We start from the raw sequence: 26,567 nt of genomic DNA, 5'->3' as shown, positions 1-26,567 counted from the left end.
GTGAAATCTTTCCTGCTGCGGGGTGGGGCTGTTGGGGAATAGCTGTCGGAGGGGGCTCGGGGATTACCCACCGGCTGATCTGGGCCAGGGGACTGGTAACGGTGCCGATGCCGAGAGCAGGAGGCCAGCACGACAATCGCCGTCTCGCTCCCCCCGCTGCCGAGCGCAGGAGGCACTCACAGTACGCCCCGTCCCGCTTTCCCCGGTGCCGCGGGCAGGACCTGGAGCGCCGGGCGGGCTGTGCGCCTGCTCGGGCGGGTGGACGTGGCGGCGGCGGGTTGGCGGGCGGAGCAGCCGCCCCGCCCGGCCCGGCGCGCCTCACGGGCGGGCGGTGGGAGACGTGTGCAAGCGGGAGCGGCCTGGGGCCCGCGGCCCTGCCCCCCTCGGCCGGGCCATGTCGGTGTGTGGCGGCCCCGGCGACGCGGCGGCTCCGCGACTGCGGCCCCGCGCTGCCCTGATGGCGCGGCGGCCCGAGCTGCTGTGCGGCGCGGCCATCGTGCTGGGCTGCGCCTTCCTCATCGCCCTCAAAGTCACCTGCAGGTATCGGCGGGGGAGCGGGCGGACCCGGGGCTCGGTTAGGGGGGAGCGGCCGCCGGTCCGCCGCCGTTCCAAGAGGCGATGCTGCTCCGGGGCCTGGGGCAGAGCCTCCGGCGGGGCCTGGAGGGCCAGGATAGCCCAGCGGCGCCGTGTACCCGTTGCGGCCGGGCCGCATCGGGTACGGGCATCCTCGGGCTCCCCCGGACGGATCCTCCTCCCGGGCCCCACCACATGCGGTCCTCAGGGCAACCGCGACCGGTCGCGTGTCGGGGGGACGCGGTGTCTCCCTCAGCGGGATGGCAGGGCGATAAGAACGTGGCTGGGGAGAGAACGGAGTGTTTTAGGAGGCATCTTGCCCCACCGTGGGTGTCGTGCTGTGGCGGCAGATTCGCGGGGGCACCCGCTTCTCAGGGCAGTATCAGGATTGGCAGGGCGGTGTCTGAGGGTGAACCGGGCTCTGCTCGGTTGGGCTCAGGAATGTGACATGAGGCAATGGGCAGGAACTGATGCCCAGGAAATTCTACATGAACATGAAGAAGAACTTCTTCCGTTAGTGACTGGGCACTGGGACTGATTGTACAGTGAGGCTGTGGAGTCTCCCTCTCTGGAGATATTCCACTAATTTGGACATAATCCTCTGCCATGTGCTCTGGAATGACCCTGCCTGAGCGGGGAGGTGGAACCAAAGGACCTACTGTGGTCTCTTCCAATCTGACCCGTTCTGTGAGAGGCACGTTTTTGAGATGGAGCTGCTTTTGCTCATCTCCGGAGGTAGCTGGGACCTCGCGCTGCCGCCGAACGGCGGAGGGGGCTCTGGGCTGCAGCCCTGCCCTCAGCATCGGCGGGGCCAGGCGAGTCTCTCCTGGCTCATGAGTTGATGTCATAACCTCCCTGTGCCTGCACCTGCTTCGGACACAAAGATGTTTCGTGGTTTCCCTCCCAGTCTATTGGTGCTCCTCTTGGGAGCTGGAACTTCCTTCTCTGCAAAGGGCTCTCCAGTTCCTGTTTGCCCGGAGCTCGTGTACGTGGAGCCAGGAGATGTTTGTACCGGAGGGCCGGGGAGCAGCGGCAATGGACGGTGGGCACAGGCTGCTCGGTTCTGGAGCCTAAACCAGGGTCTAAATCTTCTGGATGGGTATTAGGTCAAGGTGACTGTTACGTGCTCCAGGTCCTACTATATTAAGAACATCTACTGCACTTGGGGTTTAATTTTGAGATTAGGAGAAGGCTACGAGGTGCTGATTATGTCCCTGTTCCTCAGCATGTGACAAATTTTGTTCCGCAAAACACTTGATTCACAGGTAATGCATCTGAAAAATGCCAAGGCTTTCTTTGCTTACCTGTCCACAAAGGGTGTGTTACTTGAATCAGAGTGAATTTTAAGACTGTAAATGAGTGCCTCAGAGTACCTGTGCCTCCATTCCAGGAGACTGTACTTCACAGTGACCAGATAATGTAGATGAAATTGTAAAGCTCTTGCCATATTTTAGAATGTGTGGTGAAGGGTTTCTGAACATAATCACCTCCCTCGTGTTACATTACTAAGAAAATAAAGCCTTTTTTTTGTACTTAAAATGATGCTTCCTGCTCTCCTCTATTTAAAACCTGCATATTCCTTTCATTTTACTGCTAACTGTGTTTGAAAGCTCACCAGTGGAATGTGGTTCTCACTACCCTGTAATCTAGAAGTTTGATTAAAGAGGTTCAGCTTTTCAGATTGTGATTAAATAGACTAATATCAGTTAGGTATTCCCTGTTTGGTTGCTGTCAGAAATATAGAAAATTAAGGTCTAAAAATTCCTTGTGAAGTTTGGAGCATGGTTAATTGCACATGTTAACTATAAATACAGGACATACTTTCTCACCACATCACAGTATGATTTACTAGCAAGACACAGCACCAGGGCATAGATACTACCACTGCTCTTACAATATATAACTTTAGATATCAATGGATAAAAAGTACAGAAAGGGAAAATTCCTGTACTGCAAGGCAGTCCATTAGTGGGATTTGATGAATTGCGAGTTTAGAGTGACTGAAGGAATAGCCAAATGAGACCTGACCTAGGATGGGTTGGTATGGAAAGCCTGTGGTCTGGAACCTGAATTATTTCTGGCACTATGCAAATGTCTTTAAAACAGCTCCACTCTCAGGACTGTGCAATCAAAGGGGCTGCTGGTCCTGTTGGCACTTGCATATGCTTCCCTTTATTACCAGGGTGTTCTCATAGAAAGTTTAAGTTTTTGTAGGCTCTGGCAGCAGCTAAATAACACAATCAGTGTTTTAAGAAACAGTTTGTGCTTATTACGTTTGTGTAATTGTTTCTTATGTAATCTTCAGTTTATATGTGTGTAAATTCTAGGGATTTTCTTAGTGAAATTAAGTCAGGGTATTCTGTTATATGTTTGGTATTGCAGAGGAAGACACTACTTAGCAAAGCTCCTTAAGCAGCTGTTAGCTATTGATTTACTATGTTTTGGTCTTTAATAGTTACTGGAGTTTTTGTCCATTTTTTGTCCTTTTTTTTTTTTTTTTGTATATTTGAAGGTAGTCATGTAATTTCTGACTCACTCATGTCATGGGAATTCTGCTGATGTGTTCTATCCATTCTTAAAATTTGGAGCCAATTCATGATCTAATTTTTAAATTTTATGCTGGAATTCTTGAATCAATCATCCTCTTTCTGTTTAATTCAGTAGAGGAAGCAGAGGTTTTAAACATATTGACATTGTCTTTTTTCATTAAACTATATGGAGAGGAGAAATTCTAGCTGCTGTCTCTCAAGAAGTGTTGTGCTTTTAGCAGCTGATCAGGCTGTGTGTGCCAGAGCTCACACTGTGTGCTGTCCAGCTGGCAGGCAGAAATCATGGGAAGAAGCTGCAGTTTGGATAGGCATGGGGTGCAGGAATGGCAGGGAACCAGATGTCTTGGTTATGAGGTGACTGAAGAACTTGAGGGTTGGGAAGGAGGTGCTGAGATGGTGGCTGGGGGAGAAAGGAAGGAACACAGGTAGAAGTCCAGAGTAGAAAGTAGATTTTTGTATAATCTGTGTAAAAACATAATGTTGTGACTGGATGAATTAATTATAAACAGGAGGAAGCATTTAAAATATTCAAAATTCTGATTTTGAAGATTTGATTTTGAGGCAATTTTATATACAAATTAAGAGGTTTTATAACTTGTGATATATAGTGAGGGCAATTCTAAAATGTTAAAGCTTAAGTGAGTAGCCTGGAAATGAGAGACAAGCTACAATACAGTTTTGTGCTGTATTATAAAGACAAAGGTACTTCTTAAAAACTAGACAGATTGTAAAGTTTGAAAGTGTGGCAGAGTTTTTCGGAGGTTGCTTAATATATGAGTTTGACAGTGTTCAGGGCTCAATAATTTTATTACAATTAATAAAATTTTAACCTAACAAGGATCAAATATCAGAAAAGATTTTTGTATTAGCTTTTTATTGCAAGAAAGTAAAAGAAATGCACACAAAGTAAATGCACAGTCTTTCCTAAAACTTCCAGTCCTGTTATGAACCATGGCAAAATTGAGCATGACAGTGTTGTCCAGTTTTCAGTCTGGCTTACTCTAGTGTAAATATAACTAGGGAAAAATTTTAAAATGAAGACCATATAAAACCAGAGTATGATCATTCACTTGCATTTCAGGCGAATTATACCATGGCAACTTCTGAACATCTGGGGAGTCCCAAATTCTGGATTGTTTGATTGCTGATTGGATAGAAAGGGTTTCCCGAGTTTGGTTTATTTCTTCGTATTACTTACCGGCCAGTCTGATTTCTCTTAAAAAATCTTAATCTGTCATAATCTCTTTAAATTAAGACTATTTGTTGATACTGTTCTTACATTGATGTGCCCTGAGCAGTTTGCAGTCCCTGCTCTGATCAGTAAAATAAACTAGTCCACATTTATATATCTTTTCCTAATACAATCTAAAACAAAGGAAGTATAGAATACTGTAAAACAAAGCATAAAGCAGGATAATAGGCTCTGTTTATATAAACAACACATCACAAAACTTTATGACCAGTATCTCTTTTCTTATCAGGCTGCTGTTACCTAAAGTACAAGTGTTAAAAGAGGATGAAGCCAAGGAAGAAATCAAAAGAAATCACTCTTCCTGGTAATCTTATGCTCTCTACAGCAACCAGCCATTAGAGTGTGAGCTAACATACCCATAAGCACAGTGCATGGTATCAGTGTGACTTTCTAAAGCTTGTGAAGGGCGATCTTTAGATTTTTATAGTATTTCATGAAACTAACTCAGATAACATAAATTGTAGTCATTCTGCATCAATTTTGTCGTTGCGTGACTTTTGCTAAGAATAAAACTTCAGGCTTTGGGCACACTTTTTTAACTGCTGCTGTACAGTCTTAATAACCACTCTTAATTTTCTTCCTGCAGCCGAGCAAAGGATGTAACAATGCCAGCGAAGCTTCCAGTGAATTTTTTCTCCACGAGATCTCCAGTGATTGATCTTTTCCGGGGGCAGTTGGACTACGCAGATCAGCTCCGTCAGGACTCAGAGATTGTGCTGTATTTCTTCTACGCGCCGTGGTGCGGGCAGTCCATTGCAGCAAGAGAAGAAATAGAACGTGTGGCCAGCAGATTGTCAGACCAGGTAACTCCAGAGAAAATACCAATCTTAAACATGACCTGGTGGCTTTTCAGTGTCCAAGCTGATGCTGCTTTCTTTCTTCTCATGAGAAACAGTAGGACTTGAATGCTCACATTTTAGGGAAACTCAGCAGTCACCTTAAATTTAGTTTAGCATACAGAGTGGTAAAATAAATGGAGACAGCCTGTAGTTCCTGCTCAGTTGCCTGTTATTTCTGCTTTTAAATGGGGAAGCCTACAACTTTCTTGTTGTAAAATGTTTTCAGATTTATTCACCTGCCTTCAGACAGAAATTCTATGGAATTTGCTTCCAGTTCTGGGATCCCTGGAGACACTGGTAATCATATAAATATTGTAACCATAGCAGTGCTTTCAAACAGTTGAATGTCTGTGAATACTTCACAGGTACAGATGTCCTAAACCTCCACTTGTTGAGCTCCACTCTGCAGAAATAGTAATTAATGTGGGTTATGATTAAATTAATAAATTTGAAGGATTTAGGTTAAGAGGTATAAAAGCTAGAAAGAAAAGTGACCAAAAGGATTGCTGTTGCAAAATGACAAAAAGATTTTTTAAAAAGTCTGTCTGTGACAGATATGGAATACTGAGTTGAAAAGGCCCTGAAAATATCAGATGAAATGGATTGGAAAAAGTATATCAAGTATATCTTGGATAAAGTAGGTCACAGTAATGTACTTTGTTAGCTGTGAATTTTTACCTGCTTTGCAGGTGCTGTTTGTGGCTGTAAATTGCTGGTGGAACCAGGGGAAATGCAGGAAGCAGAAGCATTTCTTTTATTTTCCTGTGATACACTTGTACCATCAGAGGTAAGATTTCATATGTACAGTCTAGGTTTTTTATTGTTCGTTTGGGAAACAGAGGTATCATATAAAGTGCTGCATTTTGAAAACATTACATTTCTGGCTACAGTAAATTGTTTTTGGGTAGATTCTAGGTGAGCTCATCCTGTATGCTACTCAAGTGCCAGATAGGGCTGTAATTGTCAGTTAAATGACACGCTGGGCAATTCTTCAACCTTATGGAAATTTTGGGTTGCCTGTGCATCTCCTTGAACTTCTGCCTCCAATGAAAAGAATTCACTATTACATATTAATTTCAGATGTCTGCTTGCTCTCTGGATGGATTATAACAACTGGTCCTAATTTATGACAGCATTAAAGAATGTACCTAAGGGTTGTTGAAGTTAGTGGAATTTAAGTACATATTTAAATTGCACTACATAGTGAAGACTTTGTTCTAATTTTGAACTTTGCACTCGCTTTTTTATTCCCCCAAAGCTAAGATATCATTGTATAAAATTTTAGATACCCTCACTTTTATTTTTTAGTATTTGTATGTATTATCTGGTTTTTTTCTCTGTGTGGAGCAGAAGGTAAGGAAACAGTTTCTAACACTACATAAAAGTGTTTATCCCTTATATTTTACTTTTTATTTTACTAGTCTTGAACTGCAGCTCTCTTTCATTACAGAGGCTGATTTTGTTTTTTGGGGGGAATTTATGCATTGAGGAGGAACAGACCTGGTCTTTGTTAGCTGAACGTGTAATAGACACGAGACACTGGCATAATTCAAGCTGTAATAAAAGAACCCTACAATCCCACTTGGATGTACTTTGACTGAAACTTACTTGACCTTGAAATTACGACACAGTAGATGGATGCACTTGATGTCATCAGTAACCTTAAACGGAGTTGTAACAAGATGAGTTGTAAATCCCTGTTGATACTTCATAAAATTCTGAAGGGCAGTGCACCCCTCATGCCTCAGATACTAAACCTCACATGTGGTCCCCTGGGCATGTGACATGCTGAGCAGTGAGTATTGCAGTGAAGACAGAGGTTTGTAATAAACTGATGTAGGATGTAGAATGATCTAGTGGGCTCTAGGAGACCATTTTGAAGCACCTCAATGCAGGTATCTCAGTGTGAGTTGGGTATTTTCCAGTGTATCTGTACAAGCTATAGTAAAAATGCATCACATTAAATTCTTCAGTGGAAATGGACTAATTCTTTATGCTCTTTGTGTTTGATTTCATGTGGGACAATGATGCTGTGTCCAATCCATTTATAATTAGGAGGAGAACCTCTGGAATTCACAGCTGCAAGCTCCAGCCCACCTTATGTTTTAGCACTAACATAATGTGAGCTGTTTTATTGTATGGCTGGGGGGAAACTGGAGCTTTGCTGAGTCTGTTCATCAGCAGTGCAAGTGAATTTGTCACTGCTTTACTGATTGCTGCTCATTAAAACCTGTGTAAAAATATTGCACCTTTTCAGACTGATACTGTTTGAGACACTGAAAAAACAAGGGGAAATAGTGACGTTTTTCAGATTTTTAAGTCTCGTGTGTTTACTTCAGAAAAAGTGGAAAGATATGTATATGGTCATGTAATTCATATCTGAGTTTTACCAAGTTCTTTAATGGGACTCAGAAGTGGTCTCCAAGCTCACCAACGCTCTGCCCCTTCCACAGATACTCTGGCACTTCCCTCTGGTAACACAACTCCCTCGTCACTTACAGAAGCCGCTGGTAAAACGCAGAGAGCAATTCCCTAGAGGCTGAGCATGCTGTCTATATAACTCCTATCTGCCACCCCCAGGAGGGACTCTCTACTGTTAATTTAAGTCTTAATGTTCTATTATTTTTTTTGGTACTAGTTTTGGACCAATTGAATACAAAGGCCCTATGAGTGCTGTTTATATTGAAAAGTTTGTTCGCCGGGTGATGACACCACTACTCTACATCTCGTCTCGACCAAAATTACTAGATTTCCTCTCAAATTATGAGGTACTTGTCTCTCTTCTCTAGCTTTACCACTGTGGTTCAGAAAGAGTTTGACTTGTTTAAGGATTAAATTTGATCTGCTCCAAAGTACTAGTTTATTTTCAGGATCCTGAAATCTGTGCCCTGTAAATTTGTTAAAATCATTAAAATATGAAATGACAAATTCATAATGTTGATTCCCTGTGTAGTTACTATTATGATCTAGTGATGCTCTTAATGTACATTACTTTAGTATGTAGAGACAACAGTCAAAGTTGTTATCTCACCAAACAGTTATGTACAAACAAGAAAGAAGGGAGAAATCTTTTTACAAAAATCTTGCAGTCTGAATTGGGACAGCATTTGAGAAATTTATAATCATTACTTTAATTTTTAAAGAATAGTAAGGTTTTCTAGTAGGATGGGTCTTTTAACTGAGAACAAATATGAAGCCAGTAGAAGCAAGGGCTCCTAGTCACTTTGTATGTGGTAACTTGATGATTTTAATCCACTGGTACATGTTGTTTCATTCATTTTTGTCTCTTATGTTCAGGAGTGATGAGATTGGTAGCAATACTGGTGGAATATTAACTTCCAGTCAGACAAAATATGCTTACAACAGAGCCAGCCATTTAAAATCCCTTTATAACTGTTGATTCTTGCAGTGCACAGTGCAGAAGTACCATAATCTTACTAAAGCCCAAGCTGTGAGAGCAGTGTGGAAAATCTGATCATCAAATCAGTGCTGTGGCAGTGGGCACAACACAGGAGGGACCCTCCAGTGTCTAGGACTGGAGCAGATCCTGTGTGAGTGGTGCACACTGCAGTGCCTGCTTCTGCTGCAGGATGGAGCATGACCTGTGCTGTTCAGTGGCAGCTGCCACAGTGTAGGGGACACACACTGGGAGTTCCCCTGGGTAGGTGCTGTGCTGTTCCATGCCAGGAACTACTACTGGGTTGGGTTTTCCAGTGTTTTAAGTGGGGACTGTGAGTTGGGAGTAGAGTGTTGTGGCCTGTCTCTGGTGCTGGTACTTTCTGTGATCACAAGGAATTCTGTTGTCCTTCCATTGCTTCAGTTTTGTTATTCTAAAATTCTAAAACATTTCTTTGCCTCTTACAGAGATTTGAAGAAAGCTGTGCTTGGTTTTTGGTTTGTGTTATGTTATTTCTTGGTAGATTGCAGAAGGTAACCAATGAGCATATTGTCATTAAGCTTAAATTTGCTTTACAGTTAGAGGTGCACTTCCACTGAAAAAAAGACTTAGATAAAAGACAAATTTAGGAGCAGCAAAGATATTTTTAAATACTGCTTAGCAGTTGAACAGATATTTCTGTTTCTGCATTCAGACTTTCCCCCACTTTCTGTGCGTGAAATTCTGTGGCTCCAAGTGCTGAGTTGCTGTTTATGTTCAGCATAAACAGCATAATATGTTCAGCATATTTGTTGGTTTGGTTTTTTTTCTGAAATGGCCCAAGAGCAGAGGCTGTTTCTGTTCACGTTTCCCCACAGTCATTCCTGCCTGAAGTTCTGTCCCAGACCACGGCTAGTGGTGCTCAATGTCTTTCTTGCCTCTGTAAAGTTATGCAAGAGGGGGAGGAGGGGATACAAAAGTAACAAATACAGATAAGATGAAAGAAACATAATTGTTTCTAAAGATGGATGCAGAGAAAACCATAGACACAAAGGAAAAGTTAGTTTTAAACTGAAAAGGTTGTTTCATCACTTCTCTCAGAAATGTGAACGTTGTACTATGTGAGTTTTTCCCTGTGAGTTTAGAAGTTGATACCTTTTGTAGGAGAAACAATCCAGGGGTTAGTCCCGTGTTTAAGAAGTGAGAAGGTTGGGGGAATAGAGTAGATTATGGTTAATTGGGACCTGTATGGCACAAACTTAATTGCTATTTTGAGACCCTTGGCTAGTGTCTTCCTTTCACTTTTGATCTTCTCTGTATAAAAAATACTAATTTTTAGCAGAAGGGAAAGGACAGAAGACTGGCAAGGATTGCTGTTGGGCACTTTGGCAACTCTCTGCTGGTGGATTGTGTTTTTGTGATTTCATTGAAAAGCTAATTAATTTCAAGCTTTAAATAATTGGCAAGATTTGCCATTATCACTATCTAATTTTCAGTCTTGTGTTCTGATAGTAAAAGGGTTCTGCATACTAGAAGAGATACTGATGAACAGAATCCAGTTCAATGTAAGAACCGATGGTGTTTTTTACTTAGTCTTGGGTTCGTTCCTCGACCCCATCACGACTGTCGTGACATGCCAGTTACTCTCACTAGAGGGCGCTCAATCCCCACGAAAAAAAACCCGGTTGAGGACTCGAAAGTTGACATCCTGCATTCTCTGATACTATTTAAGGTTGGTTTCTCTGGGGTTGTGGAATGATACTAGTGTAAAACTAGAGATGGATAAGAATTAATTTTTGAGATTAAGGAAAATGTGCCATTTGGAAGGCAGTTAAAATCTTGGAATGCTATGGAAGACCTAAGTTAAATGAGCAGAAAGATGTGGTTTCTGCCATAACTCAAGGTACCTGTGAGTACCTGTAATCAAATTTGTTTTCTTAACTGCAGAGAAACAGTTTCATTTTAATCCAAACTGGCATGTCTCATTCCTCATCTGACTGCCCCAGCTGCTAGAAATGGCCTCGGCCTCCCGAGGCACAGAGGAAGAAACAGGAAGCCATTGTAGTTAGACAGAAAGCTTCACTCATTTATGAATATTAAATGTGCTCAGGGAATTTATCATTTCCTGGCTTCAGGAGCAGTAGGAGAGGAGTTGGTCTCTCTGGATGGTGGCTGCTCTGTCTCTTAACGTGCTGTCAGCTTTCTGCTTTGCTCTCATTGTGTAGAAATGCTTCCTACCTACAGCATCAGCAGCTGGGTAGATCTGACACAGACAGAGATTCAGATGGCTTTTATGTGGTGTCTATGTTAAATGATGGTGTGAAAATTTGCTTTCAGGTCTGGGTACACAATGATTTTAACATCATTGGAAAAGGATGTTAAATGTAAATTTAATCTAGGATCAGTCAACATTGTCTTTGCATTTCTACAGTACAGATATAATGGTATGTAATATTGGTTCTTCTGTTCCCCAGAGAAGACACATTCCTTTCCTCTTGCTGTTGGCTTTCCCATGTTCACAGATAAAATGACGCAGGAATTGCCTGCCTGCACAAGTCTGAGAGTCTTGAAAAAGTCATCTCCCTTACTTCAATGCAATATCACCGAAACATTTTTTTAAAATTACAAATTGGGATAGAAGTAACTGGAGTATTAAAAACATTTATGCAGTTATAAACTAATCAGTAGCTGGGTTTTTTTTCATATCCTCTGTTCCCATTATTTCACTTTTTTTGGCCTTTAAATTTCATAGCTTTTCCCTTACAGTCATTTAATACTGCCTTTCTAAAACTCTTCAAGTCAGTTGTAGTTTTAGTGACTCCCATCAACCTTTGCAAGTGTTGTTACTCACCTTTTTCTCCCTTTTCTAAAGTGCTTATGGAAATATTGAACTGCTTGAGTATCAGTACACATCCGGGCTGGCTATTTTTGGCTGCTGAAAAACATTAATTTCTAAGTGTTTTTTGTCTTTCCTACTTTCTTAGTCTGGAAAAGGGCCTTCCATATTATTTCTTATCACCTTAGTTTCTTCAGGAGTGGTTGGTAACTTCTTCTAGACTTCAGGGTATTACAGCGTGCTGCATGGAGCCATCTACATGCTTGCTTATTCCTTCCAAGAGTTGTGATAGGTTTGAGGCATGGTTCAGTAATAACACTGCTAGCTTTTCTCCAATAGAAATTACTCATCTGAAAATCTCTGTCCATTTTTAAAGTTTCCATGAACTTGCTGTTTGAGATGCTTGGTAAGTCTGTTACTTGATTTAATTGCATCCCATAAGACTTTCCATTCCTGTGGTGTAGGGACCAAGCAAGAAATAGGCTTCAGTACAAATAATGATTTTGTATTTCCATATATGAGTTTCATTAGGAGATAGCACTAAGAACTCTTCACTAATGGACATCTTCAGGTTTGCTCCAAAGCCCTTCCTCAAGACACTTGGTTTGAGACAGGGACAGAAAATTGTTTCCTGGAAAAAAAAGTTCCAGCAAGCTCCACTCTAGCAATGCCCATGCTCCTAATGCTCCTAAGCATCCCTGTGTCACATGTCAGCGTTTATTCCTCTGACTTCAGACAGCAGCAGGTTCAGCTGATTGCTCCTAAGTGCTCACATGAAGGTGGGTACCCAGCACTGCACACTGATGGGAGCAGCTGCTCATCAGTAACAGATTGGATGTAAATGTCCTCCTGAGCTTTTTGCTAGCAGCTGTTCCTGAGTTTTGGACGGTTTTACATGACAGAAGGTGGGAGCTGTTGCTGTACAGCTCTTCTTGGCCTACTTTTATTCCAAACCAAGAACTTCTTCTTCACATTGAGATACCTCTTCTGTGAGAGTTGAATCTCGCTTGTACAGAACAAAAATTGTTATTAGTTGAAATACCTGGAAGCATTCAGTCTTGTTAAAAATTTCATTCTTACAGACAGGAAAACTTTCTTGGTACTTGAGAAGAAGTACAGTAATTTAGTCCCTTTACTCCTGTGTATAATTGCACCCTGTAACAGGACAAAAACTTTAACTGGTCTGGGATGATGATTAACAGGACATTATTTAACCAGATTACTGATAAGTCATAGACCATTAGTAAATACTAATATATATGGTAGTGTATAGTAGCATATATTCTCCAACTACAATTTTTTTTTTAATTGAAAAACAATTTACAAAAATTATCTTTTGGGAAACATTATTCACAATCTGGAAATCTTAAGCTTCTGTTAGTGTAAAGCAGAACTGGCACTCTGAATCAGAATGTTACCTTTTAAATAACATTATAAATACTTCTTCATCTGACTTCTGGTTTCTTGCCACATTTTACTGTCATTTTTGACTCTCCTTTCATTCACTGTTTGGTGTCCTAAATTCACTTGGTACAGGATTAATATTCAAAAGTGGTCCTAGGAAATGGGAAGCTAAAATTTTGATTATCTGTCCTTATTTTCATTCAGTTGAATGCTTTCAAAGTTTTTTAGGAGATTGTTTTTTCTTACTGTCTTAGTTTGGAACTAAGAGAAAAAGTTCATCATTAATTACTAACCAGTATATTGTTTAAAAAAGAACACTGAGTACTATTATTTTGCTGTGGGTTTTTTTGCTACTATTTTATTTCTGTTTTTATTTTCTTCTTGGTAATTATTGTTGCAAAAATTAACCCTGATTGCTTGTAACTCATTTTTGTATTTTTGTTATTGGTAATTTTTTTGGGACACCTCACAAAGAATCCTTATGAACAAGGGGTTTATGCTTAGCATTCATCCATGAAAGAGGATTCCTGCCTAAAAAGAGAAGTCATGAACTAGAATGGGCAATGTTGTTATTGGTGAACATCTTCAAGATTGCTAATTGTACTGAATTAGATCAGTGTGTTAGGCTGATATGAATAACTGAATTCATATTAATAATAACTGGTAAATGTATGTTCATGTTTTAAAAAGAAATTAAAAATTGTATATGTAGAGCTCAAAAAAAAAAAAAACCAAACAAAAAGCAGCCTCTGAAGTACCAAATGAAAATCCTCATGTGAGCATGTATTTGCCACACAAATGGGTGCCAGGTGAGTCTGGAATCTTCTGTTCCACAGCAATCCCTGGAGTGCTCTTTGCTGTGTGTCAAATGCCTTCTGTATGCACTGGTGGAAATGAGGAACAAATAACACCAAATAACCAAAATGCCATCACTTACTCTGTCCTGAAAGTTTATTAAGCCCATTTGAGTGATGAGTTAAAAATATAATTAATAGTAATTTTTAATGGATTATAGTTCTAAAATTTTAAAACCAAAGTTTAACTGAAACATTGGAATGAAAAAAATCTAGAGTGTGTACCTCTTTTTTCCAAGTCAGCTTCTCCCGGATTCTCTCCTGAGTTTATTAGGAAGTCATTCACCTGGAAAAATCAGTAGGCTTGTTCTGGGATGTGTCTTTTAAATTTGGAATTGTCTGTCTGGCAATTTGAAGAGGTTGATGGATATGCAGATGGGATATGGAGTTCTCAAGATTTTTGTGCAGCTGTTCTCTCACTGACTCTTTAGGATATACTGAAAGGATTTACAGTGACTGTAGCTTAAAGATGGGATAATCCTTAGCAGGTCAGGTATTGACACACTGAATGTGTGAATTCATATGTAAATACTAATTATGTGCAACATAAGCAATTAAAGTGTTACTGCTTAAGCCCTTTATACTCTGAAAAATTGTATTAGATATTACAGTTCTAAATAAATCTTAATGATGTGTATGCTTCTTACCTTGGTGCTGGAACTGGTTCAAAATATAGTTGCAAAGAAAATAGTAATTGTTTTTGGTGAACTTCAGCATGGGAAACACATCATTAGAAATGTAGCATCCATAAAGCCCCTCTCTCTTAGGTAAGCTTTTGAATGACAGCTTCATTCTTTGAATGAGAAGTGATTTCCATTCAGTTTTTTAATATGAAAATTTTTGTTGCAGCATAAAGTGACTGCTCTTCAGTAAACGTTGTTGTCTTTTAAGAGTCTGTTGTGTTACTGTAGTCCCATATATTTATACTTGAAAATGGCTTAATTAACTCTGATTCTTATTGTTTCAGCCTGGAGTTGTGGGATTTTTTGAGTTCAATGCTTCACCTCAACCGCCTGGTTATTTAACATTCTTCACATCAGCATTACATTCATTAAAGATAGGTAAAAGTTCCATTTTCATAATTTAAGGTGTCTGTGAATGAGTTATGTCCAAGTACTTCAGTAGTTTTTTGCAATATTTTGTAACTTAGGAATTAATCCCTTCTGAGTGTTTCTTGGTGTTGATCTAACTGTGGGACTGTCTTATTACAGTTGAGGAATGTTTACATAAAAAGCTTACGATGTGATCAGCCTGGTTTACACCAGGATAGAGTTCCCTCAAACCCCCAGGTGTAGCTGCAGCCCATCCAGGGCCCTGATCAGACTGGCACTGGTTTAAAGGGATCCAGGAGTCTTTGTCCCATGCAGTGTCAGAGGCACTGGGATGGACTGGACTGCGTCAGCCCTTGGAAACTGAATTCAGTGATGGGTAGAGTTACAGAGCTGCTGCAAGGCAGCCTGAGAAGGCCTTTCTCCCCCTTTTACTTTGCACTGATAATCTAAAATACAAACCCTCTTGATTGTGTTTAAACATGTGATGACTAATACCTCATTTTTGGGTCATGAATTTGGGATAGACCTTCTTAAAGTAAAAGAAGGGTCTATCCCAAATTCATGACCCAAAAAAATTAACATGTTTTTTGAATGTAAAAGTAAAAAATTAAAATGTTTTTTAAAGTAAAAAATTAACACTTTTTTGAATTTTCCTTCCTGTCAGCAAATGAAGGAGATTTATACTTATTTTTTTTATTTATACTTATTCATTCTTATTTTTTACTATGCCACTGATGTGATAAAGAGCCTGTTCTATATTTTTTTCTGTGATTTTCACATTTGTACATGGTATTAGTTCTCTGCAACATAAAGATAAGCAGTCTGTCTTTATGTGTACATATTTAAAAGTGTAGAATATATATTTATAAATGATACAATTTTACTGTAAATATGCATCACTTAATGTTCATGCCTTTCCCATACGTGTGTCATCTTGGCTTTTGAGTTGCCATAAACCACAGCAAGGTGCATCTGTGATACCAGATTTTGTATTTCCTAAACAAATGGAGAGTTTGGACAATTGAGGTTACGCAGACAAGTCTCTCTACCTGGAGTGCAGAAGGGGAACATGTTCGTGCTTCTTGCCACCTTTCTTTCTTCTGCTGTAATCACCAGTGCTGGCAATAGCTCTTCACAGATTTCTGTGCCTTTACACAGCACTGTTTTGTGTTCTGGTTTGAGGGTGGTGGTCCAGGGGAGTTCAGTGTGTGTAATTGTTTTCAAAGATTGCAAATGTGCCCTTTCAGATTACCTTGGGACAATCCGCTTTGGCGTGGTCACGGATAAACGTGTGGCAGAGGAGATCTCCCTGGTGCACTCTGGCAGTGTGTATTTGCACAGACATGCCAATACATCTCTTGTGAGTATTGCTGTGTCCTGTAGGGATTCTCATGTGGTGAAGGGATGCTCAGGTATCAGAAGTAGAAAACTACTTCAATGAGGATATTGACAAAGATTTTGTGGAGGGATAGTAGGAACGGTGAAAACTTCCATTTTGGCTTAAAGGTATAACATGGCACTGATTATAAAAATCACACAAATTAAATTTAATTAATTTATAATAACTCTTAATCCATGTGCCCTGCATTTGAAAAGATAAGGCTGAAAATACTAACTTTCAGATTTACTATTTGGCATAGAGACATTAAATACCCACACTGGCACCATGAGTGTAAAACAGGTATTGTGATGTGTATTTTATTCAGTTAAGACTACAGAAAACAGGGGTTTGGGTGAAATAAGATAAACTTGCCTGAATATATTAAAATTGATCCTAGAACCTGTGAGCACCTTTTATTATATATTTCTTTCCTTTGCATTCAGGAATGAGAAATACCACTTTTAAATGCAGCCTTGATGTTTGAGTCTTAAAAGCCTAATTTAAAATTAGTTAATATGGTGACTGAATAGTGAAAAGAACATTCTAACTTTACATAAGTTAGATATATGATGATACCAGCTTAAAGCTCTTTCACTTAAAAAGAAAATTTGTACTATTGAGAAAACTCAAGATTATAAAGATCTAGTAAAAGAAAGAGGAGCTTCCATGGTAGAATCCTTTTTGCTTGTGGATGTTTCTATAATCTGATGAGCATTTGGAAAGCTTTCCCAAAAGGAAAGCTTGTATGAAATGCTGAAGTTTGCTGACACTTACTGCATTTAGAAAGGAAGTTCTAATCACTACAGTAACAACTCATACCATACTGAAGAACTGCATTTGTTACTAAATCAAGTGAGTACAAAACTGTTTTTTCCCCCCTCCAAGATCTATCCAAAAGACATCATGAACTTCACTGCTGAGAATATTTGCAAGTGGGCTCTGGAAAATCGGGAGATGCTCATACGCTGGCTGAGACCACATGGTGGGAAAAGCCTTCTTCTAAACAATGAGCTGAAGAAAGGACCAGCACTTCTCATATTTATACCTTATAATCCCCTAGCAGAAATTCATCCTCTTTTAGATGAAGTAAGTGAATTTTTTTTTTTTTTTTAAACTTCAAAAATATTAAAACCTGAGAGCTGTGGTCAGGGATCTGAGCTTGTGACAGACACTTGGAACAGTGAGCTAAAATGAGGTATCTGGTTTTGTTTAGAACCACTTTTTCAAGCTGTATTATCACAACTCCCTTACACTGGTTTGCATCTCACACAACATGCCTTTGTCACTCAACAACTGTTCAGAACAAGCATCTAACTCTTCCTTGACCTCCTACTTTATGTGGTGGGTGCAGTGTAAGAGATTCAGATCTTTCCTAGCTATAACTGACGACTTGTGTGTTTTGTCCACCCCATTCTGTTTCTCCTCTTCTGTCCTTCCAGGGGTGCTTGTGCAACGAAGAATGGATCTTTTGTAAAACCAGACAGTGTTATTTAAAATACAGCCCAATCAAACTACTCAGAGCCAATCTGATTTTTATATCCTGTGTGTTCCTTAGTCACCTTCTAATTTTATCTTCCTCTGAACTACCCAGGACAGGAGTTTGTGGAGCTGTGCAGAAATGAGATAGTGAAACTAACTTGGATGAAAATTAGTTTTTTGTCCCTGGGATATTTTTCAGCTGGAACCCATCATGCCGTTTACTGTAACACAAAGCTGCACATCCCAGTGTCATCATGTAGCTCTAAACAGTGTGGAACAGTCATGTATTTGTGAAAGACCAAAAGCAGGGCTGAGTTTTTGTGACAGTGCTGACTTACTTACATGGCATCTGTGTCCAGGAGTGTGTAGTTTCCACAAGGAGGCCTGATTAATATTGCAGTATCTGAAACAATAAGGAAAAAATTAAAGTAACTTATTGTACAATATTTAGCCAAGCTAAATAGACACAATAAGAGGTACACTAGACTGCTATGAAATAGGGTTGGTGAAGTCTATGCCTGGAGGAGAACTGCCTTTACTCTTGTAGTAACCTGTCTTCTGTTTGGCAGGCTTTGTTCAGTGGTGCTTGTCGCAGATGAAACATTCTAGTAACAGGTACCACTTATTTCTACCAAATCAGTGCAGCATAAGGTGGATGTTCCATTTCAAATTTCATTCTACTAAATAACAGTGTTTATCAAAATGTGATATGAGATACAAAATAATCCCATTGTCCTTGTATAGCTTCACTTTGACAGGGAGATAATATGCAACTTGTTTACCCTGGGAAGAGCTGTTTTCTGCAGCCAGCCTGTGGGTTTCATCAAGCAGTGAAACCACTTGACTGTAAGGCAGTTGTAGAGAACAAGGCTCTCAAGTTGAATGTTGAAAAATCTCACAGCAGAATTTCTTTTCTGATTACAGCTCACTGAAATGAGATTTCTTACTGCACATCTGGTTTTCTGTTCATAATGTCTTCTCCAGTTTCTGTAGGTAGTCCATCCAGATCTCCAGGCTGGGTTATAGTGTGAGGGGCCAAGTTTGCTTCAAATATTCAGTTAAGCCTTTTCAGGATGAAAATTTCTAACAGCTAATTCTAAAAGACTGTAACAAAGCATTGCTGTAGACCACGTTAATAATGAGGGTCCTGTGACACAACAGCCCTCCTGGATGTGACATTTCAATATCCCTTTGATAATTTCAACAGTTTCTGTCGAAGTGTTCTTCTGTAAGCAGTGCGTGATATGTATTTTGTTTAGTGTGCTAATAAGAATGATAGGAAACTTCCTCTCTCATTTTTCTTTCTTGCATGTTCTGTTACTTTTCTCCCAGAATGGGAGTTCCTTATATGGTCCATATATGTCCCTTTTTCTCTGCTTATTTACCCTTGGTTATGAAAAGCAAACTGGTTTTGGAAATGTTTGCGTGGAGGGGCAGGTTGGTTTTTTTCTTGTTTTCTTTCTTCTCCCAGTAAGTTACAATGTGCAGAGTACACTTGGAGTATTACAACTATATGCCTGTGGTTGGGGAATACAAACATTGCTTCAGCACTCTCAGTGATTGTTACAGAATCCATGTACCACCTATGCCAGAAGAAATCTCTGTTCCCTTTTCATATGGGAATGCTTTCATGTATTTTCTCCTCCTATTGGAAAATGAAGGAAATTCAGGAACCTTTACTCTAGTAATGCTTTGTGTAGTGGGGTTTGGCCATAACATTTAGTACAGTACTTGTAGTAAATATGTTGCATGGAGGACCTTGCAGTCAGTGTGGTGGAGTGAATAATATTTTAAATTGACTCCATTGTTTTATATATTCAATGTTTATATGCTGAAATATCTGAAAAATTAACTTTGTTGTCAAGTCAGAGCCCCCTGTAATTTTTTGAAAGAACAAAGATTAGTCAGCTTACTGTTTCTGAAATTCCATCTCTAATTGCATATAATGTTGTTAAATCTGCAAAAGATAACTGCATTTGGGTGAACTATGTACAGTTAATCTTGACTTTTTTTCTCTCTCTTTTATTCTTGCCCATAGATTACCAAAGTGGCCTTGGAATACCACAAGTGTAATAAAAGCCAGGCAGCTGAGGCAGAGCTTCAGCATGCAGGAGACTCTGATTCACCAGCTTTTGATTCCTCTGTAACAGATGCACAGCTGAAGTTCTCGGAAACGTTTCCCATAGCCAAGTACCCGTGCTGTAACACAGTGGTGCTTCCGCAGTGGCACTCCATCTCCAGAACTCACAACGTCTGTGAGCTCTGTGTCAACCAGACTCTTGGTGTCAAACCAAATAAAGTCCATGTGCCACACTGTAACTTTTTAGAGATAGAAGCAGCTTTGGACTCTTTCTACCTCCAGGAAGATACTTTTTTTCAAGTAATATCAAATACCATAGAATGCAGCAATTTCTTAAGTTTCTATAGTCCCTTTAGCTATTACACTGCATGTTGCAGGACAGTAAACAGGCATTTTTTAAGTTTCATTGGTTCTGAGAAGACCATCTTTCAGACCCCCAAAGTAGCATTTTCTTCCCATGGGAAGAAAGATAACACTCAATTTTCTGTTCCTCACATTGAGGATAGGAATTGCTTTATTCCTGACCTTAATATTAGTAGCACGAACATTACTGGTCTGAGCTGCAGGACCAACAAAACCTTGAATCTCTATCTACTGGATTCAAATCTTTTTTGGATATATGCAGAGAGACTAGGAGCATCAAGATCTACTCATCTTAAGGAATTTGCTGCCATTGTTGACCTGAAAGAGGAAGTGCACTATGTCCTGGATCAGAATCAGTCACTTATTGGACCTACCCTGGGTACAGTATTCATTATACAAATGCTTGCATTCAGAAAATTGTGTTTCCAAGCAGGAATGGAAAACTTAATGCCATTTTAAAAGTGAGACTACTTAGTGAAGTTAACATTGTGAATTATAATTTATTCTATTCTATTTACTAGTTAACCAAGCATTTATGAATGATTCTGTTGGCTAGAAAAGAATCATATTCTAGGTAACATAAGAGCTAAGTTCCTTATACCATAAGTAATTTGCTTTATAAGAATTGAACCTTAATGTGTGATTCTTGACTGCATGCTTTGGTGGAATTGGAAAAAATCTAAATTAACTTGTGTGTGGAAAAAAAATTTTTGTTTATCTAAAATACCTGATTATAGAAGATGTTTGTATATTAATGGCAGTGTTGGTGTTTGCTCAGCTATTCTGTGTTCTAAAATATCACCGAATTTTGGGAGACCACTTAGCAGCAGAGACTTCCCGCATCCTCTTGTCCTCTGAAACCAACTTAAATTGCTTTAAATTTATTTTGAAAAGTGTGTCTGTTTTCAGGGTAACAATGTAGAAAGTGGTTGTGGCCAAATCTGCCAATTATTGTTATTTCCTGTCTGAATTGGAGGAGGAAAAAAAACAAACAAAACAACCAGAAAAACAAACAAAACAACCTGACAAAACAACTCAAGGATCGCAGTTCTGATTTATTTGCAAGTTTGTGAATAAGACAAAATATTCCTAACTGTGCATTCTCTGTCATGCTGATGTGCAAAACTGAGTGTACCTTCAGAAAATACTGAGTTTCCTAATGTTGGCTATGTAAGTAAACATGGAAGAAAATTCAGCTATTAAAATAAATTGCACAAGAACATATATCACTATAATTCTTATAGCACCAATTACATTTCCTTTTTGCCATAAATCTAAGTACAAAAAGATGCACAACATAGAATAAATAGCCATGTTCTTATTAAGGATCACATGCAGCCCTGTCTATCCCAAGCCCTAGGAAAAGACTCTGGAAAAACAAACAAATACCTCATTGACCATAAAAGGATACTTAGGAAATATTAAGATCAGAATGAGGACATAGAAATTTCCTTCCCCTTTGTGCTCCCAGTACTTTCTGTCTCAAACATTTTTTAGGTCACAGGATTTCCTGAGCATGATGACAGTTTCTCTGCAGAGTAAGATTCAGTACATTGCTGTTCCATCATTTGAACATCCAGAAAGCTTTTGCTTCTACATATTTTATCAAAGAGTCTCTGATTTATGATTGGGTTTTGTGCTTTTTATTTTGTTTTAATTCCTTAAGATTTTAATTTAATATTTCATAATATCAAAGCATATTGATGGGTGCTTAATACCCTTGTCAGATCTCAGTCTTTCTAGATGGTTTCTAGAAATTCAGGAATACCTATTTTCTTTTAATTAACCCCTTTTTTCATTACTGTTTTATCATGCATAGATATTCCAAGTCTAAAGATCTGAAAAAAAAAAAAAAAAGCCACTTTTGGCCTGGTGTGAGAATTAAATGAAATGCTGAATAGTAAATAAGGAACTAAATGAACTGCTGATCACATTTCAGAGATAAACTTGATGATCTTGTATTCTGTGTGTCTGTACAAAAGTGCCAGTTTTACTTGGGCCTAGTTTTTATGCTGGAAATACAAGAACAAAGTCGTTTCTATTTCATGAAACAATTATTTTTAATGTTTTTCATGTTTTACCTTTTTTTCTTGATTATTAAATATGCTTATTTCTTAATGCACAGAATAATACTTCTCTGTCCAAGTTGAAAAGAAGGATATTGCTGGGACCTTGCAGCAATTTCGAGAATGTAGCTCAGGCTCAGAGTAGTATAGCTGAAGGTAATTGAGGGCTTTGGAGCTTATTTTAAATTTTTACCAGTGGCTAGCTACTTGCTAAATATCTTAAAATTAAGGAGAAAGTAGAACAAAGAGGAAGGTGGTCACTGGTAGACAAAAGGGGATTGGTGATACTGGCATGGAAATAGCAGATATTTAAAGGTAAAAGAAAAGAATTACAGAGAAAGTAATTAAAAATGGAAGAAAAAATGCAAATAAATGTGGGACTATATATGTAGAAGTTAAAAAATTGAGAGGTTACTAGTTATGATTTAGCAGGTGTGTGATTAGGAGAATAGAATGTTATTATTATGGCACATTGACACAAGATTAAAGTCTGGTGTGGCAATAGACAAGACTGTAATGAGCAAAATAAAAAACAGTGAAGCTTTATCCTGTTTTCACATCAGTTGTGGTTACTCAGGAGTTGATACCAAACTGTCAGAAATCAATGACGTGAAACCAGATTTCAGTCTATATTTTCTCTGTAATTTCTTCTGAATTCTAAAGCAAAAAGTGCCAAAATCACCTCTGCAAAACTGTAATAACTTTGGTATGTATCAATTTCATTTCAGAGAACTTCATTAAAAATTTCAGCATTCTCTACAGTCCCTTGAAAAGGCATCTGGTTGATGACCCTTCAGTCCATTTTCATGAAGAGCAGGTGGTCACTGAAGTGACCACGAGCACCTTTCACCAGACTGTGTTCCTGAGTGCCAAGGTAACCCCTCGTCACTCAGCAGCTTCTCGCAGATCATGGCACGGATTTTAAGGAGGGGGTGTTTAATATTGACATGCTTTTCTTACTTGTAACATAAAATACAGTGTTTTGAAAGAATTCAAAAGCTTTCCAATTGCATGCCATGAAAACAGATGTCATCCTGAGTGCAGTTAAATTGCCTTGAGTAAGGAAAATCCATTGTCATTCAAGTCTGCAGCAAATGTCTGCATCTTCAGTTGGTTTCCAGCAGCCCTAAGCCCTTCTTTGCCAGTTATAGGCAGAAAGTCTGGACATCATTTTTCCCCCCATATGAAGTGTACAGTCCGTGTTAGATATTTAGGAATTTAGATTGCAAAAGAATCTTGGGAAATGTAGTAAAGTTTGGTGCATTTTCACTTAAAGGGAATGATCCTAAACTAAATATCTTTTCATTTTGACTTTATGGAAAGAGAATTCCCCAGTAATTTTTTGTGTGTTAACTCAGTAGTCAGAGAGCAGCAATGAATAACTTACAATAGAGTTCATTAATATTAGGAAAAAATTTGCTTTCACATTCCAAGAGTTCCCATGTTAGATGGTGTGAAAAGTAGTCCTCCTTTCTGCAGATTATCTCCAACAGATAATCAAACTCTTCTCCATTTCATTTTCCAGAATGTCTTGCTGCTGTATTATGCACAGTGGTGTGGATTCTGTGCTTCTCTTAATCACATCTTTATTCAACTTGCTCGGCTTTTGCCTCCTGACAGTTTCACTGTGGCAAGGTAAAAAGATTCTAATTTCATCTTTCCAGAATAATGTAAGATCATTGAGGTCATCAGCCTAGAAGAGAAATACTTTTTTTCTCTGTACAACTGTGCAATATAGATGTGAATGTCAACTGCTTCATTTCTCTTTGAATGCATTGTTTTGTTTTCCTTTGTATATATTTGGTGGTTTTCAATCTCACTGCAGTAGTTATCCACTTTCATTTAAATTAATTTTTAAACTGTGCAATTAACCTTGAAACTTCCTAATTTCAGGAAGTGAATCCATAACTTTGTGAGGATTTGTAGCAAATAGTAATATGCTATTTGTGTGTATATATATATATTTGTTAGCAACACCATTTGCATCACGAATCTAAAATGGCAACCTACATCCTATGATAAAGAAAATTAACTCTACCCCAGCCAAACCAGTTTACAGAAAAATATTTATATCTATATATGCATGTGTGTAATGTACATTTTTAATATATATATATGTTAAATACATATTTTATGTAAAAAAAACATTGTTTTCTGTGGTGTTTCCAGGGTTATTTAGATTTCAGTGCAACTGAAACATTCTTGTTCATGTATGTGATAGTAATGCCTAAATACTTAAAACATCTGCTCTGATTGCATCTTTATTTGATTCTGACTGAACTTAGTCCAGGAGACAGTATGAGATGTAGAGAAAAAATAAAGCAATTGAAAATCTGGATTTTTATCCCCTGTTTGTAGTTGTGGCTTTATTGCCACAGATGTGATGCTATTCCCAAGGCTACATCCATTCTCTTGCCTGACTTTGAAGTTCTCTCCTTTGCTCCATTATTTTCACAGCAGTATTACTGATGTGATTGTCTGTTTTGTTCTATAATAATTTGTAATTAATAAGAAATTTATTTGTGAAAAGAAGCCCTAAAATGCAGAAGAAAACAGTAACAAACAGTTGAACCGAGTGTTCCTTTCTACTCACAGCTTTAAGAAAAAAAGTGCCTTTAAGCATGTGCTTGTCCTTGGAAGAAGCAAAATAATTTACTCCCAAAACTTCTCAAGGGGACAATATTAAGACATGTACTTGAGGAACAAATTAAGGACTAAAAATAACTTGTCTCATGTTTGGTGTGTCTATCTCAGAAGGAAGATGTGTACACAATGTGTGCACTGTGTGTACACAGTGAGCAACTGGGGTTTAATTGCTGGCTGAGAGCAGTTGCAGTATTGAACGTATTATTCTAGAGAAAAGCCCACACAGATGTTTGTTAAACTGAGAGTCATCAGCTTGAATATTGGTAATTAATTCTGCTGACTCATATGCACAATGTATTTCTGGCAGAACACATTTAGACTTACTTTCACAGATACTTAGATTTCCTTTTTCCCAATCCCTAAAATGGCATTTTACTAGAAAATGCAGATTGTTCATCTGCCTGCTCTCATCAGTGTGTCTTTTCCTCACAGAATTGATGTGACTCGAAATGACCTTCCCTGGGAATTTATGACAGACCGTCTCCCAACCATTTTATTTTTTCCTCATCAGAGGTAATGTAATTCTTGTCCCTGTGGCTTTTTAACTTCTGTTTTACTGAGCTGCAGTAATTATGTGGTATCTGGTACATGTCTTAGTAGAAGAAAAAGCCAAAGAGTAATTAATTTCTGTATATGCATTCTTACCACATGCATATTCTAATGAAAAAAAACCACCAGGAAAACAACAAAATAGCACAACCAGCACTCACAGATTTCCACCCTTCTCCCTCAAGGGCTCTGACCATCAGCAAATGGGAATTCATTCAGCTGGTACTGGGAAGCTACATACCACAGAATCTCTGCCTTAAGTTTTGCCATTGATGTTTTAGTCCAGTGCAGACTGAGTTTTGTTTACATCAGTTCTGAGCCACCCCAACTGCTTGGTTTCCTGTTTATTTTTTAGATAGTCATTTTGTCTCGGTCTCTGTAATGCTCTAGACAGTCTTTGGAGGGACAGACTGAGTACTTTTATTAAGATTATTTTTATAATGTTCCAGCTGGCTTTATAAAGGTACCTTACCTCTAGTCATTGTTTTCGCTCCTGCTTTTCCTCTCCAGTGTTTTTTATATTTTGCTGCATATAGGTAATCAAGAAAATTGGGATCTGATAGTATTTGTAGTACCTGTAGGACTACTAGAGTAGTCACATATTCATTTGGATATAAAGGTGCCTCATATTAGGGCTTTTTATGCAGCTTCTTATCCATTTGCCTTATGAGACAATTCTTGCAAATTAACTCTGTTCTCAATTTCTTTCCACCACATGCTGTTAATATTTTGTTCTGCTATTTGTTTTAAATAGCCCTTTAGCTTCTTTGATACATGCTGTGGTTTTGATCAATAAAAATGGATGATGATGTAATAAAACATTACCACAGTATAGTGAGTCCGTTTTGATTTAGCGTAGACTATTTTTTGCCTAAATTGTCATGATTTTTTAATCTGGGATGGGAGCTGATAGTCAGCTGAGCAACTGCTGATGGTAATTAGAGGAGTAACTTGGTTCATCATCAGGAATCTGCAGGGGAGGAAAACTCATGGTGCTCACTCTGCCAGAAATAGCTTAATCTTGATGAGCAGGAGCCTCATCTGACTGAAGTTCTTGAATTATTGATAAAAGATGGTATCTCTCTTTTACCTGCTGTACAGTAAGTAGTTTTCAGTAAATGAAATGAAATGTTTTTATGTCCCACATGTTTATGAGCTGGATTTTACAGAAGGCATTTTTGAGGGAAGTGTAATTGGTAAGGAAGGAAATCCCCTGTTCCGGATGCACATTGTAACCAATTCAGGACATGATGTCACACACAAGGGGA

At 38.9% G+C, this 26,567-nt stretch overlaps 1 protein-coding gene across 3 annotated transcripts in view; it reads left to right on the top strand.

Annotated features, from left to right (window-relative positions):
• Window positions 1–367: 367 nt before the first annotated feature.
• The window catches only part of TXNDC11 (thioredoxin domain containing 11), a 28,642-nt gene continuing 2,442 nt past the window's right edge, over window positions 368–26,567 (top strand). Inside the window, exons 1-11 of one of the 3 annotated variants that reach the window (XM_059861867.1) lie at window positions 368–540; window positions 4,961–5,177; window positions 5,903–6,000; window positions 7,852–7,981; window positions 14,651–14,744; window positions 15,983–16,095; window positions 17,002–17,202; window positions 19,634–20,417; window positions 22,833–22,978; window positions 23,630–23,739; window positions 25,183–25,263. In XM_059861867.1, the coding sequence (XP_059717850.1) occupies window positions 395–540; window positions 4,961–5,177; window positions 5,903–6,000; window positions 7,852–7,981; window positions 14,651–14,744; window positions 15,983–16,095; window positions 17,002–17,202; window positions 19,634–20,417; window positions 22,833–22,978; window positions 23,630–23,739; window positions 25,183–25,263 (2,120 nt within the window). In that variant the 5' untranslated portion in view covers window positions 368–394. Of the gene's footprint in view, window positions 541–4,562; window positions 4,679–4,960; window positions 5,178–5,902; window positions 6,001–7,851; window positions 7,982–14,650; window positions 14,745–15,982; window positions 16,096–17,001; window positions 17,203–19,633; window positions 20,418–22,832; window positions 22,979–23,629; window positions 23,740–25,182; window positions 25,264–26,567 lie in introns of those variants that run through there. The other 2 variants (XM_059861868.1, XM_059861869.1) reach the window with 2 other exon arrangements.

Source organism: Haemorhous mexicanus, chromosome 17 (assembly GCF_027477595.1).
Source record: "Haemorhous mexicanus isolate bHaeMex1 chromosome 17, bHaeMex1.pri, whole genome shotgun sequence".
NCBI lineage: Eukaryota > Metazoa > Chordata > Aves > Passeriformes > Fringillidae > Haemorhous > Haemorhous mexicanus.
Note: the sequence above shows the minus strand (reverse complement) of the source record. Positions and strands in the feature narration are given on the sequence as shown.